The sequence below is a fragment of the Aplysia californica genome, unplaced genomic scaffold, assembly GCF_000002075.1.
Source record: "Aplysia californica isolate F4 #8 unplaced genomic scaffold, AplCal3.0 scaffold00364, whole genome shotgun sequence".
In the NCBI taxonomy this organism is placed as follows: domain Eukaryota; kingdom Metazoa; phylum Mollusca; class Gastropoda; order Aplysiida; family Aplysiidae; genus Aplysia; species Aplysia californica.
The window spans coordinates 586,156-603,593 of NW_004797634.1; the positions used below are offsets into that span (position 1 = coordinate 586,156).

The following is a 17,438-nucleotide window of genomic DNA, read 5'->3' on the forward strand; positions in this document are numbered from 1 at the left end:
ACTAAGCACTCGGCTACACTCATCGAAAAAAAAAGAAAATCATATAATATCTATGACTTTGTATTTTATTCCATTATATCTGAAAAAGTGATCATGGGTTTGGTTTTCATTGTTTCCATTTCCTAAATCGACTCTTAAAATGCTACATTGATAGGCTGTAGCAACAGGCTGGCTTTATTCTGTGATTGTAAAGTGGGCCTACCTGATGTAGGTACAATGTAGGTTAACCTGCACTTGTATTGGTCATAATAATTACATTTCATCTCTGTCTTGCCAGGGAATGGACAACACGGATTATTTACAATTTATAGTTTGCAATTTAGCACAAACTAACGTAGCTTAATCATGTCATCACACTGAGAACACACAGGAATTAGAAGAAGAAATCATAATTATTAAGAAGAAGAAGTTAACCTCGGATTTCAGATATATGGGACTGGAGGGAAAAAAATGACAATGTCACTGTTTCATTTCAACGTTGCAGCTTCATTAAATTTATTCTTTGTAGATTGTTCGACAATCAAAATACTCTCTCTCTCTCTCTCTCTCTCTTTTTTTTTAAAAATAGAAGGAATCGTAATCAATATGTCGAAAACCGGTATTCAGGTCAAAGAATTAACGCAATCGATCCTGTACACCTGGAGCAAAGCGACTGCAATGTCTGCTATCCAAAGAAGCCGACAGTGAATGCTCTATGCTTTCTGTTGTTGCAACTAGATCTAGGAAATATTAAATTGTGACGATGTCGACTGAAACAGAGGAAGAAGGAAAGGATGTAAAAACGGTTGGAGGGATATTGAATCTGACTGGCAACGATGAATTGAAATTTGGATTGTTGATCGGTTTGATTGAACTGAAGCAAGTTACAAACAAGGATGTCGTTGACACAGTCCTCCATTTGGTATGTATGACTGTGACAATGATGATGACATTTCAAATTCAATCTATTCCAATTGTGCGAAAAGATGCATAATGAGTTTGAATTTGAGCCCTATTGTGTGTACTGGCCCATGTCTATTGTGCACACATCACAGTTGTGTTGGCAAGTCTGATACGACTCCATACTAATGTTAGCATTGGTTGGAGGTGTGTCCATCTCCTCAGTCCTGGCACTTGTTGTTGCAGACAGTTGACAAGTTGCAGTAAAAGAGTTTATTGTCTGTCCCTAGATTTAGTACTTGTAGAGATCATGAATGGTAAAAAATAATCAACGGTCAGTTGCCTTTTTTCAAGATGATGATGACTTTTTGAATATATAATACTGTTACTGTTGTTGAGGCTGACTGTGCTAATTATTGTTTCATTATAATTTATTGTAGTGAAGCAGTAGCAGTCAGTTCAGTCAGAGAGGACTTAGGATTAGAAGGTAGTAGTTGGGCAACTGCCTGGCATCAACAATTATATAAAGCCAATTAATGTGTACTAATAAAATTAGTGATTTTAATTTTGGTAGGCCTATACTATAGTAGTTTGGAAGGCTGCAAAGAACACCTTTGTTAATAAAGCAAGGGCATAGATCTAGATTCTATATTATATTATGAGTTAATGAATTTCAAGGAAAAAATAATTTTTTAACTCTCGTCCTGCGGGGGACGGGTTTATGTCGCCCGATAAGCCTATTTCGTCACCTCGACGTTGTGGTCCCGAATCAGTGTAGCCCCTGGCTCAGCACACGCGCACCGTGCATCATCTAACAAGAAATTCGGGTCCCGAGTCGGATCCCCATTCACGCAGGTCAAGTGTGTGTGCGTCAGTCTTGTTAAGTTTGTGTGCGTTTGTGGCCTTCTTCTAGAAGCGCCTGCGTTGGTTCGTAATCGAAGCATACGTCTCATTCAAAACGCGCCAAGTTGGTAGCACTAGATGTTCGTTCAATGATATTATAGAAGAAATTGACCCACTTAGGCATGAGGAGCTCAAAAGATAGTCAGGAAACTACACTTCCATTTTTCTATACAAAATCTTTCAAATGAGCTTGATTTTGTATGAAATGATACTACCTGATAAAAAATAAGCTTGTTTGATAGTTTTGAATACCATTGTGCTGGCACAAAGAACAATTTGAGTGCAAAACATTAGGAAATTGACCTATATTATCCCCTTTCAAACCTCAGGTCATTCATAACAACAAGAGCGTCCAGAAAGGTTATTCGAATGGGCGTAACTTCTCATAATGTCTTGTCAGCTTGTGAGAGGGGGTTATTCATTCATGTGTTTGTAAAACTTAATAGAAAGCTATGAAAGATAGAGCGTTATTTTCATCATCCATTAACACACTCCCACGGTATTCACGGCGAAAACACACGTTTCCCGGTGCGCGCGCTGTACACCAACAGTACACACTGAGTGACCCTGGCGGCCTGCCCGGCACGTAATCGGTTGCTGATAAGATTCGCATCTCAGCACAGACGCAGGACAAGAGTTAAAGTGAAGATTGCGTTTTTCCTTATAGTTATAGTAACTATCTAAAAACATTATTTTGATTAAAAGCTTTCTGTGGTATTATTGGCAGTCAAACATCAGATGCATGCACTCAAAAATTAATCGGCTAGGCCTAGCCTAATTGTTTTTAAAACGAAAGGAAAGACTGCATGCATTGCGCCATTGAGAATAAAGTACTCATAATTTTTTGTTTGTTCTGGATTGTACAATGCATGCAAGGGATTTTGTGTTAAATTCCCATTAATGATTGTTATTAATTATTATAGGCCTATTAATTACTTTAATATCGCTTTGAGGATTTGTGTCTCTACTGTTACATAATTTTGTGAAAATAGCCTTGGGTTGAAGTATATTCTTGAAACCTTCTTTGCAAGCTGATACTATTTAAATAAAAACAAATGGAAGAACTCCGGAAAGAGAATTATGAAATGGGTAAGGCAAGCTGTTTTTTTGGCCACCTCTAACGTCTCTTACCTGTCTGTATCTAAAAGTATTACATTGACATCACTAGTTATTATAAATGAGACATGGGAAAATGAGTGCCGCTAACAGTCTCTTGTGTAAGTCATATCAGTGTATCTTCACCTGGCAGTGTTTTTGCTTTACATTGTATCCTAATAGGAGACTTTATTGTAACATAACTATTATTCCGTAGAGATTTACTCAGGTTAATCATGTTTTGCTTTTATAGCTTTTTTGGGGGTGAAACTATATTTTATAGTTTTAAGTCTCTGGGCTGTTGGAAGGTGTTTACAGAGAAGCAGTCCAGCTATCATGCTGCAATTGGGAGGAATGTAATTTCCAGCTGCAACTTTTTCGGGAGAGAAAAGATGCTACCACTTAATGAAGGAAAATGCGCCAAACGCTTTCGTCTACTAATGCTACTTTGTTGAATTATAAAATAAATGATTATCATATTTAACGCAGTGGGGCAGCATGAAGATCTCCTGACCACAGTGAAGAGACGAAAACTAAATTGGTATGGGCATGTTACAAGATCCACAGGATTTGCCAAAACAATCCTACAAGGAACCCTACAAGGAAAGAGAAAGAGAGGAAGGCAGAGAAGGAGATGGGAGGACAACATCACAGAGTGGACAGGGTAGACAATGGGTGACTATCTGAGAAAAGCAGAGGACAAAGAGAAATGGCGAGAGCTGGTTTTCAGATGCAGTGGTGCCCCCACGGTTGCCCCAACCACGGGATAGAAGAAGAAGAAGCAAAAGATGATTATAACCAGCATAATATATTAACTTTAAGATGGAAGGAAAGCCCCCTGCCTGTGACTTGTCATTTATATATATCGAATGACTCACAGACTGTTACCTGATATGATCTATGAAATCAGGTTGCCAGTCCATCAATAAGAGCACACCCAGTCTCATTTTAACCCTTTGAAAGGGTACATTGTAGAACTACCATTTTTCCATTTTCACACCTTGCAGTAAAGTGTAAGTCCTTGCAAGTTGTTATAAAAGCCCCTGTAATGTGCCACAGTTAAAACACTTGAATATTAGATATAACAAAAAAAGTGTTGTGAATGTTTGCAGGGTTAAGAGTGGAGACTGATACTTGGGTTGTCAACCCTGAACTGTGGGCTTTTCTTCAGGCGATGTAAAATTGAATAAAAGACATCAATAAACCCTCTGAAATGACCAAGCATGCCTGTCTGTCTGATATGGTTTTTAAAAAAATCTGCAGTTATGTGGAAATGAGATTTTTAGAAAAATTGATTTAGTCTGCCTTGTGTATTCAGCAGCTACACTGCCATTTGGAAAGTTCAGATACAGTGGTCTCTGTGTAAGATCTCACTGCTTACGATCCTGGTCAGCCTGATGATTTCCCTCTTGTTTTAAGAAAGAAGATTGTATACGGCACAAAAGTCACCCTTAAAGACCGTGGTCTGAAGGATTGCATTCGGTTAACATCCTGCATTTCAGATCATAATTTGCAAAACAAAACTCGGGTGACACAGCTGATCAACAAAGCAGTGAGAATATTATATTAACAATGAACTGCCCATTGTGTTACAGATCAGCTACTCTTGTATAATTTGATTATATCTTAGTTGTAAATCTTGATGAAACCAAGGTGTGAACTGGTCGTTGCCTTTGTTTTCTTTTAACAAGGCCCTCCAATCTGAGAGCTCTCCACCTGAACTTACATCACAAGCTGGGTGGGTAGGGCCTTAGAAGGGATCACATTGAACTGTAAAGGCTTCCCTGACTGTTGCAGTAGTTGTCTTACATCTGAATTCACTCAACAGACCGAATTTTAATTTGTGCAGTCTCAACACAGTGATGGTTATGACAGAGCCTGGGGAACTTGGTCAGAGATGGAAAGCTATAAATTATGGACAGGTAAAGGGGAAGAGCAAAATGAAAGCATAGATCTTGAGGCTCATAATTGGAAATAAACGCGGTGTGCCTCATGCCATTGTGATTGGTCATGAAGGTTGACCACTTTTTGCTGTCCATAAGTCATAAACCCGCCTCATGAGTCTCATCAGTTCATTTCAGAGTAAGTACTGATCGTGGGCCTGAACATGAGTCACTGTGGATTCTTCACTTTTGTGTCGGCTTAGATCATGTTTGCCTAAGATCTCACATTTCCCCTACTCCAAAGCACCGGGATCTTAGGCAGAGACAACTGTATTCCTATTTCAGAAACTGAAGCAGTCTGCCCTTCTGACTTTTTGCACTTATTCATTATTCCATCATTGCTCACAAGAAGTGACTTTGTTAATTTTTGTTCTTTTATTGTTCACTTACTTTGAAAGAGTGTTAGTAAGTTGTATTGAACTGGTAATCATTGTTTTCATAATTAAAGCATTCTAGGCACTTGAATTTATTCCATTTAGTTTTAGTTTAAAGAGTTTTATGGCACTTGCAATACAATAAGGGCATATAAGTGCCGAAGATTAGAGGTGTTACAAGAGAGTAACAAACACAAGAAAGAAGGAGGAGAGATAAGGATGATAGATGTTTGATAGGAAAGAAGACCCAATGAAGTGATACAGAAAGTGAAATGCTCTCAAATGAATGATGAACGTTGTGAAATCTGATTTGGAAAAGTAGTCTACAGATCCGAAAGGGATTGACCGTCCACAGAGGTCAACAGCTGTTTCCCCTCCTTTGTTGAAGAGTCCACTTCAATGTCAATGTTACGCTGCTGATAGGTTCGGTTATCATTAGTTGGTTTAAGATGTGGTATACCTGTCCTTGTAGTTTCAGTTTCAACTCAGCAACATGCACTGCTTGTCTCTCCTATAAGATATGTGGAGAGGATAGGATGATGGGTCTTGTGTGGAGGCTCTCTCTTCATATTTTCTTTGAAAGCGCCTTTGTCTTCAGGATCATATGTTTATGCAGTCAAAACCCCATGTTTTCCCACTGACAAACTAGCTATTTATCCACTGAATGTCCATTTTGACTTGAATCCTCTAACCACTGAGTTGTCGGTATTAATTTCTCGCCTGGCATTCTCATCCAGAATGTCACTGTAAATTGTTGGGAGCAGTCTTTCCCTGCATTCTTTCCTGAGTGTGTTGATTACCTCTGTGAAGTTGCTCATGTTTTTGTCTGGCATTGCCCATGAGGTTCTTCTGATGTTTTCAACTTTGGAGCATTCATTAGATAATTAAGTGGCCACTCCCTGAGTAATTCACAATGCCCCCTCTGTCTTCACTCAACATTGCATCAACATTTACTTTCTCATACAATTGGTCCTTGCATCTGCCATCACATGTTGATAAACTTTGACTTGGTGAACAAGCTAGCTTGTGAGGCTCTGTCTGTGTTGGAGAGATTCAAAAGAAGCTGCACAGCAATGTCTCATTTTGAATCACCTCAAAGTATTAGTAGAGCTATGTTTGAGACACTAGAAGTCCAAACGTATAATCATTGTAAAGGAAAAACAGTGTTTTGAAGAGCAGGATTAGACTTATCTGACACATATATATAGCTGCATAAGCGTAGGTTTAACAGGTGGGGTCTGTGGTGAAATGGGTAGGCTCTACACAATTAAACACAGAAGGAGTTTGTTTCATTATTGTTTTAGGAAGCTATTTTATCAAGAGTTACTGCCTGTCTGCTGGGAGGCTGTGTCTTTCTCATCCTGGATTGGCTCTGCGGTCTAACCGGCCTTTTTTCCTAAATGATCTAAATTATAATTTTAGTTTTAATAATTTTCTGGCCCTTCCTGGCCTTTTCTATGATGCTTGTTTAGTGACATGATCTTTTACTTGGTGAGATCCAAAGAATGAAGACATTCACAATAATGTGTAGCTTTCTATTGTTTTCAGTAGACCAGTCTCTGATCCTGTTGAGCTCTTTATGTATGGATAAGTGAACTTGTCTTTAGTGCTTTTATTTTGGTGTGTACTAGACCAATATTTTTTCAGCAAAACTCAAAGTACATCCCGACCTTCTAGCTGATTCCGTTTTCCCCGGACACCAATGGTTAGTCACTAGTAATTTGTCAAAAGGCAGTTCATGATTGAACAGAAAAAATGTCATTATTATATCAGGTGACAAGGAAAATGGCTGTGAGCAAGGGAGGTTGTGGTGTTTGTAGTCTGTTACTTTGGCTACCAGATCCATATTTGTTAGATTGCGGTTTCTGAGGTATGAGCCTCAGCTCGATCTGACGTTGTGTCCTTAGGAAAGAAACTTTACACGAATTTCCCATTTGGCTCGGTCCTTATATAGATGGACGTCGAACTTGTAAGTCCTGCCTTTTAAACCACCTAATATTGTTGATAAGGACGTTAAACCTGTCCAATACCATTTCACTATGTTTCAAGGGAGATTAGTATTTCTCTTCCCAGACGTAATACCTGAAAATACCGAAGTGCTAGATCAACGTTTTTTCTCTGGCATTGGTGTACATATATATTTATACATATGTGAGGCAGCGTGGTGGAATCAGGCTCTGGTCAATTTTGGGGCATGTAGAGTTATTGGTATCATCTCAAAGCTTGTTCACTCGTCTTTATTTGGATGAAAAAAATATCCACTTATCTTGAATTCAAGTCGGGATATTTGCGAATGAAGGAGGTGGGGGTCACCTGCTTTCAGAGGTAAAATTAGTGAGAAAAGATTAGTTATTTCCTTAGCTTAAGAGTCCGTGGTAACTGAAAATTTACATTTTTTGTGCCTTTAATTAATGTTTTTCACAAAAATCCACACTGAAATGAGTTCTTTAATGGGCATGAAAGGTGTTGAGCCAAAAAACAAAAAATTGATAAAAATTCACAAAACAGCAGAAAAATACAAGTTTCTTCTCTTTGATTATTTTGACGAGAGCCTGATTCCACCACACTGCCTCACATATTATATATATATATATATATATATATATATGTGTGGTTGTGTTTTTGACACGACACGGTAGAATCAGGGGCTGGTCAATTTTGGGCATGTGGAGTTATTGGTGTCACCTTAAAGTAAAGCGTGTTCATTTTTCTTGCTTTTGCTGAAAGAATTACACATTTATCTTGAATTCACATAGAGATATTTGCGATGGAATGAAGGGGGGTCACATGGTTACAGAGGTAAAATTAGTGAGAAAATGGCTGCCACAGTTTGGTTATTTACAAAGCCTCAGAGTCCGTGGAAATTGACAATTTACATTTTGTGCCTTTAATTAACATTTTTCAATAGGGCCTATAATTCACACTCAAATGGGATCTTAAATGGACATATAGAAGGTGTTGAGCCAAAAAACAAAAAAATTCCGATAAATATTGTATTGTGAAACCAGCGAAAAAGTGTCAGTTTCTCTACTTTCATTATTTTGACGAGCACCTGATTTCACCTTGCTGCCTCATGTATGAATAATATATATATGTGTATATATATATATATATATATATATATATATATATATATATATATATATATATATATATATATATATAAATTCTTCATTTTTAAACACGTGCATAGAGGAATCTGTAAAACAAAGTGATTGCCATGTCTCTCTAATGTTATTGTGTTCGTGCTAGACTAGTATGCTGTGTACTGTATATTTTTTTCTTCCGAAGGTCACATGTTCAGAGTATGTGAAATAAACAGGTCCAGAATGTCACTGTTCTGTTGAATGTGAGTATTCATAAATGTTATGTTTATTCTGGTATTGATAATGTTTCCTTGCCTTTGTTTGTTTTTCAGCTTGTGGGCGATGACTTTGACATTGAAAACAACTTTGTCATTCAAGACCCCCAGAACATCGTGCATATGCTCAAACTACTGGCATCATGTCCCCACACTTTGCAGGTAAATGTTTATTAAATAAGATAGTGTATGATGGGATGCTGGTGGTTTCAGAACTATATCAGCAATTTCAGGATCAAAAGGACCCCCCTCCCCCCAGACCATCACCCAGTTTCCTGAGCAAAGTGATATTAGCATTACTCATTTGTAATCTGATTAGACCAGTGTGGTTCTTTCCATGGTCTTTTCAGTTTTAAGCTGTACATCTTGCATGTGCAGTGCTTATTGAATGATTGTGGCATTTGCTGTTAATGTGTCTTTTGGTTTCTTTACTGAATGTTTGGAAAAATTGAGTCTTTAGGAATCTTTCTGATGGGTTAAGGAAAAATTGAGTTGTTACGAATCTCACTGATGGGTTAATTATTATAAGACTTTAGGATAATTCAATTTTCCTCTCTATACATATTGAAAATATGCAAACTACATTATTATAGAGGTTGAAAAAAGGAAAAGAAAATGAAGATATTTGTTCTCTTAACTTTCTACATTTGACAAGTGACCACACCTGCTCTCACGTTTTCTACAGCATGGATATCTTTTATTTTTTTCAAATTGCAAAATGCACTTGAAGACAATTCATGTGTTCACACACATGTATTAAGGAAAATGTGAATATTTTGAAATTTTTTGTTTTTATAGCATTATATCGGAGATCCCGTGTGCAAGTTGTGCTCGTTAAAGATTCCTTTGTTGTCCTAAAATCAATGAGAGTAGGTTTTGGTTGCCACCCGTGCAAAATTCAAAATTAATTCCTATCAAAACTGAAAATATTCAAGTCGGTACAAAAAAAATATAGTTTACCTTTGAAATCGGAATGTGACTGCCTGAAAGCAAGGGGCCTTACTAAGTGGCAACAGCTTAATAAAATAGTTTTAAACAAAGCGAGCCCAATCCTGAGGGAAAAAAAATCTCAGTGATTATCGAAATAAAAGTTCTTTAAGGTGTCGTCAGCCCTACTATACAGTTGTGAATGCCGGGTATTTACCAAAGACAGTGAAAATAAAATAGAAGCAACAGAAATGTGGTTTCTTAAGAGACTGTCGAGAATTTTTGTTCTGGAAGGAAAAGAAATCAAATGAGGTAGTACTTGAAGAAGCCCACGTCGGCCACTTGCTGATAAGAACAGCTAGGAAGAGACAAATGGAGTTTCTGGAACACTTGAACAGACATAAAAGCCTCGAACATTGAGCTCTCACTGGTAAAACTGAAGGGAAACAGGGCTGAGCAACCTACTTTGAATGCCTAATTAGATGGGTGACGGGATAAGACCAGGATAATGATATATATATATATAGCTTTATATAAATGAGAGCATCCGAGCAAAGGAATGAATGGCTAACCATGATCGCCAATGTCTGCCGCAGGTCAGGCACTTGATTATATCTTTCTTCTAATTTCTGCAAACAAATTTCAAGTCAGGTCTATTATCATTTGGCATTTGGCGCCTTTTATTGTTGGTTCTAATCATAAAGATGGTAATGATGCTGATAATTATGCTGATAATTTCTGTTGTTGCACTCAGTTTTTTCTGCACAATTCAGCTCAAGGTACTTTACAAAACCATTATCTTCACACAGAATACATGTACACAACATGAACTTGCATATGTTCCGCACAATTTACTGATCGGCGTAATATTGCGCTGCGCGTTTCAAGGATCCCATAATTGCGTGACCATCTTAAGATTACGCTGCAATCTTAAGATTGTGTTCAGCGTTTTAAAGATAGTATAATTGTATTGTATCATTCTTGTGAGCCCTTCAGTTTCATATCTTAATTTTAATTTTAATTTTCATATTTTTACACTTTTGAAAATATACGTGGATGTTCTTTGATGTGAGTAAAAGAAAAAATATGGAAATGAATTTTAAAAAATAACTTCAAAAGGTATAAAATAATTAAATGTACTTTGTGAAGTTTGAGTTTGATACCTGACTTTAAATTATTCTTGTGGGCTCTTCAGTTTCATACTTCAATTTTAATTTTCATATTTTTACACTTTTGAAAATATATGAATGTTCCTTGATGTGAGTGAAAGATAAAAATGGAAGTGATTAAAAAAAAAAAAATGAAATAAATTAAATGTACTTTGTGAACTTTGAGTTTGATAGCTGGCATTGTATCCTTCTTGTGAGCTCTTAAAAAGTATAAAATATTGACGCAATATTCAGATTTCCGCGTGACTATTCGATCTTTAAAATATGCAGCGCAATCTTAAGATTGCCGGGCAATTATTCGATTGTTAAAACGCGCTGCGCCGATCGCTCAATTGCTCAGAACACATACAACATACGCTATTTGAATTAATGCCAACGCAAAAGCAGACATCCATACTATCACAACTAAGTCGTTCATTATAATATGCACATCACATTGTGAACATAAGAGTTCATGCACTGTGTATAAGAAGTATTCATTATTTAGTTGGCATTTCATGAATTAAGTATGATATTATTCTAGTGATCTATTGCGGCGAGACGGGAGGTTGGAGGGTGCCACTGGTCCTGTTCTACTTCTTTACCTTCCCTTTTTTTGTTTCTGTCTGTCTGAATCACCTTTTTTTCTGCACTAAATAATCATTGTTGTGTCGACGTGCTTATCTTTGCTCAAACGAACAAACGAACGAACGGACGGACGGACAGACGGACGGACGGACGGACGGAGGGACGAACGAACGAACGAACGAACGAACGAACGAACGAACGAACGAACAAACAAACAAATACCACAGGAAGAAAAAAAATTGAATACTATCCACCAGGTCTGGCTTGCTTCAAAGAACTTCTGTTGCATTTGTAGGAGGGTTTTTTTGTTTTGTTTTTTGTTTTGTTTTTATGTACGCAATTGATTGTGACTGAAACGCTCTCAAATTAAAGCCAAACAAAATCCAAATCAAACAAAAGTACAGAATTATGGCGTTCCATTGATGTTGTTCTCGCTTATTAGCGGCCCGTACCGCGTTGCGATTTGGAGAGTCAAGTGTTTATGCATGTATGCATGTGTGCATCTGTTCGTCGGTCGTTGGGAGAGTTTCCTGAAAAAGTCGTAGGAATCGCATCCTTGCGTGACTTACTTGAGGGTCTTCTAAAATACTTCTCCTCAGATTTTTTACACGGCGGACTACTGATGTCTGTCTGTCTGTCTCACACATGCAAACGCACATAAATATTGTCATTTTCCTCCTGTCTGTCTCACACATTTATACGCTCAGGCATGTATATACTCTGTCTGTCTGTCTGTCTGTCTGTCTGTCTGTCTGTCTGTCTGTCTGTCTGTCTGTCTGTCTGTCTGTCTGTCTGTCTGTCTGTCTGTCTCTCTCTCTCTCTCTCTCTCTCTCTCTCTCTCTCTCTCTTTGTCTCTCTCTGTCTACGCACAGACATATACATGTATATAGAGTCTGTCTGTCTGTCTGTCTGTCTGTCTGTCTGTCTGTCTGTCTGTCTGTCTGTCTGTCTGTCTGTCTGTGACCCCCCCCCCCCCACACACACATAAACACACACAAACACACACACACACAGACACTCACAAACACACACACACACACACACACACACACACACACACACACACACACACACACACACAATTTACATTTACACACATTCACACTCACACAAGTCAGACCCACAAGCGGACAAAACAAACAATGAATGGCTCGCTCAGCCTTTGTCCATGTCGCCGTGCGTGGCCATGATATGGCCGGCAGAGAGGGACGTCACGTTAGTATGTACACACAGCTTTTGCTTTCTTTCGCCTTAAAGCCGGGTTCGTGACGTCTTTGCATTTAAAGGATGAGGAGGAGGAGAAAATATAAGATTTAGGAAGGAAGGGAGGAGAAGGAGGTGGAGGAGGAGAAAATGATAGGAGTTTGGAAGGAAGAAGTTTGGAAAGAATAAAGGGAGGGAGGAGAAGGAGGAGGCGGAGAGAAAGGGAGTTTGGAAGAAAGAGGGATGGAAGGGAGGAGGAGGAGGATTAGGAGAAAAATATGACTTTGGGATGAATGAAGGAGGAAGATGAGGAGGCGGAGGAGAAAAATAGGAGTTTTGAGGAAGGAAGGTGGAAGAGGAGGAGGCGGAGGGAGAAGAGAAAAAAAAGGAGTTACAAAGGAAGGAAAGAAGGAAAAGAGAAAGACAGGAAGAAGAAAAAGTGTTTCGAACCAGACGCACTTAAAAAAAAACAACAACCCAACTCCCTCAGTTCTTTAGTCAAATTAAGCTTGTCTCCTGACTGTTGATCTGGAAACCCAAAAAAGTGGCGACGCTCAAGCTCGTACATATGATTGCTCGCCGTATCACGTTCCCTGTGTTTTCGCGCCCTTTGAGGTAAACACGGGAACACTGTCCCCTGGACTCATCGCCGCTGTAATTATCACTTAATTACCACAGTGACGTGGCGTGGGCGATACGCTTCCACGGCCCGCTTGTTTATAATATTATAGCCTGTTCTGTTCCGTCTCAAAGTTGAGCTGGACAAGTACCCTATTCACGAGGATCCGGTTTCAAAGGGATTCTAATCGTAATGAACCGGTTTATATCGAGTCTTGATTTCGTTTTCGGGAATACAGTTATTTTAATGGGTATAATAATACAAAAACTGAGTCTTCTTTAAGTGTAGTATTAAGAGTCATTATGTGGAATCGGGTTTGAATCCGTCTTCTTGTCAGCGATGCCAACATTCAGTAATGAGCCATGGCGTAAGAACCATGCATTGAAACGGCCCGGGAACCATCATATTGTGGTAAAAGTAATGTATAATGTACAACCCCCATCCTTCCCTCCTGTGTCTTCACGCATCGTTATACCGGGTGCCCATTGCGTTTGTTTGTGGGTTGTTAGCGGGTGCTCTGGTGTGGTTTGCTTCTTCTTTCCTATCAAACATCTATCGTCTTTATCGACCCTCCTTCTTTTTCGTGTTTGTTCTCTCTTGTAACACCTCTAATCTTTGGCACTTATATGAAGTCTAAATCTGTTTGCCAAACTGTGCGGTATCGCCCACCAGTGGGTTATTGTGTTGCAAGTGCCGTAAATCTCTTACTCAAACTAAAACTGCGTTTGTTTTTGAGGCGGTGAGTCGGGCACGATAGCAGCTTTGCGCCCTCAATCTAGATAGCAAACGCCCCGACCCGACTTGATGTCCCAATGGGCACCCGTATTAGAATCACAGTCCTCTGTTTTCTGATTTATGTAAGTAAGACGTTGCGCAAACCTCACTGACCACAGATATTCTGTGCACGAGATTAAGCAGTTCAAAATGGAGATGTAGTGTTAAAAAAAGATGGGGGTGGGTGGGTGTTCAAGTTGACTTTTACTTATTTTGTAATACCCAGTAAGTAAACCAGATTATTAGTTCATGAATCAGTTATCCCTTTTGTGAAGTAAACTGGCTGTTCGGATTAAAAAAAAAAATCAGACTTAGCCTACGACTCTCACCACAGTCACCGCGTAACTGTTTACAGATCTTTGCTCCTGACATGTCTCAGGTTTCTCCGTGGATTTTGTTGTTAGCGTCAAGGCGATTGTCTTTTGTTATTGTTTGTTCTTCTTTTTGTTTTTTTTACTCTGCATTGTAAAAAAAAATTAGTATATAAATGGTTTTTATTTTTTTTAGGAAAGTGCATGCAAAGTGCAGCGTGAGTGAGGTTGAAGATCAACTCGTATTTATCATTCTTTCATGACATGTCTTTGGACAAAGTCTAATCACTCAGTGTGAGTGATTGGTGGGTGCTCTGGTGTGTTTCGCTACATCTTTCTTATCAAACATCTATAATCGTCCTCTTCTTTCCTTCTTTAAGTTTGTTACTCTATAAATTGTAACACTTCTAATCTTGGGCGGGGGCTCTCGTGGCCTAGAGGTTAAGGTGTTGGCCTCTCATTCAAAGGTCCCGGGTTCGATTTCGGGTAGCGACCAAAAAATTTTCTTCTCTAAAATTGTCTCCTTTCACCTCCTTTCCTGATCTCTAACAATGTTCTGTTGTCTGCTTTCATTTCCACTTTGTGCCCCCTCCCCCTCACCTCCTTTGCCCCCTCCTCTGGGCTCCTGACTCTTTCTGCAGCCTTTCTACTGCTACTCCTTGGCTCCTCCTAACTGCTGTCTTTCTGCCACACCCCTGATCTTCTGGTAGGAAAGATCTACACCTAGCCTTCTCGGAAAAGGGCGAAAAATCTCGGAGGGCCCGTGTGCAAGTTGCGCACGTTAAAGATCCCTTGGTGGTCTAAAATCGATAAGAGTAGGCTTCGGCCGCCACCCGGGCAAAATTCAAAATTTCCTACCAACGAAAAAGTATTAGGTGTGTCCCGCGCGCTCATATGACCTTATGCAGTTGCGAGCGCATTAAAACCCTATACTAAACAAACAAACAATCTTGGGCACTTATATGACCTTACTGTGTTGCAAGCGCCGTGAGACTCTTACTAAAACAAATACTATCCGTCTAAAACTGCTTGCCAAACTATGCGGTATCGCCCACCAGTGGGTTATTTGGTAATTTTGGTGGGCGATAGGAATCATCTTTGGTAATAGGAGGTATCATAGTTGAACCTGCTCTAACGACCACCTGTATAAGATAGTCACCTGTACAAACAGCCACTTCCAAAGTCACCCCTTTCGTATTTTCTTTACATTATAAGGACACGGTGTAAGATGGCCATTTGTTTCAGATGGCTACTTGTCTCCTCGACAATGGGTATCCGTCAAAGACAGTTTTCACTGTACTAAATGCCCTGTTTGGAAATATTATGTAGGTGGGCGGTATGAGACTTACAGCCTCTTAAATGTGGCAGAAGTAGGTACTGGTTGTACGAAGGGTGGTGCTAGCTGGTTTGGCGGATGCTCTTGTGTGGTTTGCTCCTTCTTTCCTATCAAATAATTATCGTCCTTAACTGTTCTTCTTTTTTGTGTGTTTTGTTACTTTCTTGTAATACCGCTAATCTTGGGCACTCCTATTCATATGACCTAATAGTGTTTCAAGTGCCGTAAAACGTTTACACATTGACAAGCGCTGGTCTAAAATATGGAGCTATGTGTTTTATCTCGTCTTCTCGTATTGGGTTGCTCTTAAATTTTTATAATTTTTATTTTATTTCATTATTTTTTTTAGCAGGTCTTTATTTCATAACTCGTTACATCGAGGTGCCCGCATAACGTCTCAAACTAAGTTGTAAGTGTTGCGGGTGAAGTACAGCGTAGTGGTTGGTTGGAGGGCGCCACAGTTGTTAGGTCTTACTTCTTTACTTTCCCTCTGTTGTCTATGTCTGTATGTCTGTCTTACTTTTTTCTCAACACTAAATGGCCATTGTTGTGCCGATGTAATTCTCTTGATTCATACAACTGTACATGTATTATTATTATTATTGTTGCTATCAGTACTAGTATTAATATTATAACATCTAACGGGTGGTGGTGGCTTATTTTGCCCCGGTCTCATCTGGCGTCGGCGGCCTAGTGGTTAGGCTACGGGACTCGAAATCGTGAGAGGTTGATCCGACGACTTGTCCTTGGGAAAGGCACGTTACAGGAATTTCCCACTTGGCCTGGACCTTTCGGAGACGGACGTCAAACTCGGGAGTTCCCGCCTCTTAAATAACCTAACAGTGTTGATAGGGGCGTTAAAAAACCCATTACATTTCACTATTTTCCACCTGGCTTCAGTGAAACCGCCACCAATGGTCATGCTCTTCGCTGCTGCACACAAAAGACACACGAGTCCGATTCCTGCGGTTTTCGTTTACCACTCCCCAAGTCTTCGGTACTTATATGAATTATTTGTGTCGCAAGTGTTGTAAAACTCTTACTAAAACTAAACAAGAACCCGTTTCTTCTCTCCGTTTGTTCGCCTCTTGAATAACCTAATTGTATTGATAGGGGCGTTGAACCTAAACCGTGGGCGGTTGATGGGTGCTCCGATGTGGTTTGCTTCTTCTTTCCTATTAAACGTATATCGTCCTTATTCCCCCTTCTTTTTGTATTTGTTACTCTCTTGTTACACCTCTGATCTTCGGTACTTATTTTGCCTTATTGTGTTGCAAGTGCCGTAAAACTCTTACGAAAGCTAAATTAAATATATACCACCTTTTGTTAATTTATTCAGTCTTTTATTTAACAACTGACGAATTGTCACATTGTCATGATCTTCTCTGTAACATTCGCGATGCTGGTGGTAGGTCCTACCTCTTTTCTTTCCCTCTGTTCATGCCTGTCCCTGCTTATTCTCTGCCCTTGATAACCACTATTGTGGTTTCCATGTGCTTTTCTTCACTCACACCCAAACCTTTCGCGCTATCCCTGCTGACCAGCAGCAATTCAATTCGCTTCCCTAGAATCACAAAATTCTGACACTTCTGGCCGCTTTGAGTTACCAAGACCTAGAGTTCAGAAACCACATAATTCTATTTTCTCTATCAAAATCATAAGATTATTCGAAGTCATTATCAAGATATTCAAAGAATTGCATTTGAAAAAGCTTGACATGTTGTGAAACTCCTTAAAAGGACCATGTTATTCTGACGTCAAATTTCTCAAAACTGGGTACTGTGTGGATAAAACGTTGCAAATTTAAGGTAGCGAACTGCCTAGCTTCTAGCGTGGCCAAGCTTTTCCGTTCTATTGAAATACGCACACATATTTATTACACTTTCCGGAGCGTGCTCAGACAGGTGCGCGTGCACTCGCACATAAACACACCCGCCTACGCACACGGACGCGCACTCACACACTTTCTTAACCGCA

At 39.3% G+C, this 17,438-nt stretch overlaps 1 protein-coding gene across 1 annotated transcript in view; it reads left to right on the forward strand.

Annotated features, from left to right (window-relative positions):
- Window positions 1-638: 638 nt before the first annotated feature.
- Window positions 639-17,438, forward strand: part of LOC101863040 (neurobeachin) — a gene marked incomplete at its 3' end in the record, with an annotated part of 33,217 nt that continues 16,417 nt past the window's right edge. The window contains 2 exon segments of the mRNA XM_005103241.3: window positions 639-901; window positions 8,613-8,717. Of these exon segments, the coding sequence (XP_005103298.2) occupies window positions 743-901; window positions 8,613-8,717 (264 nt within the window).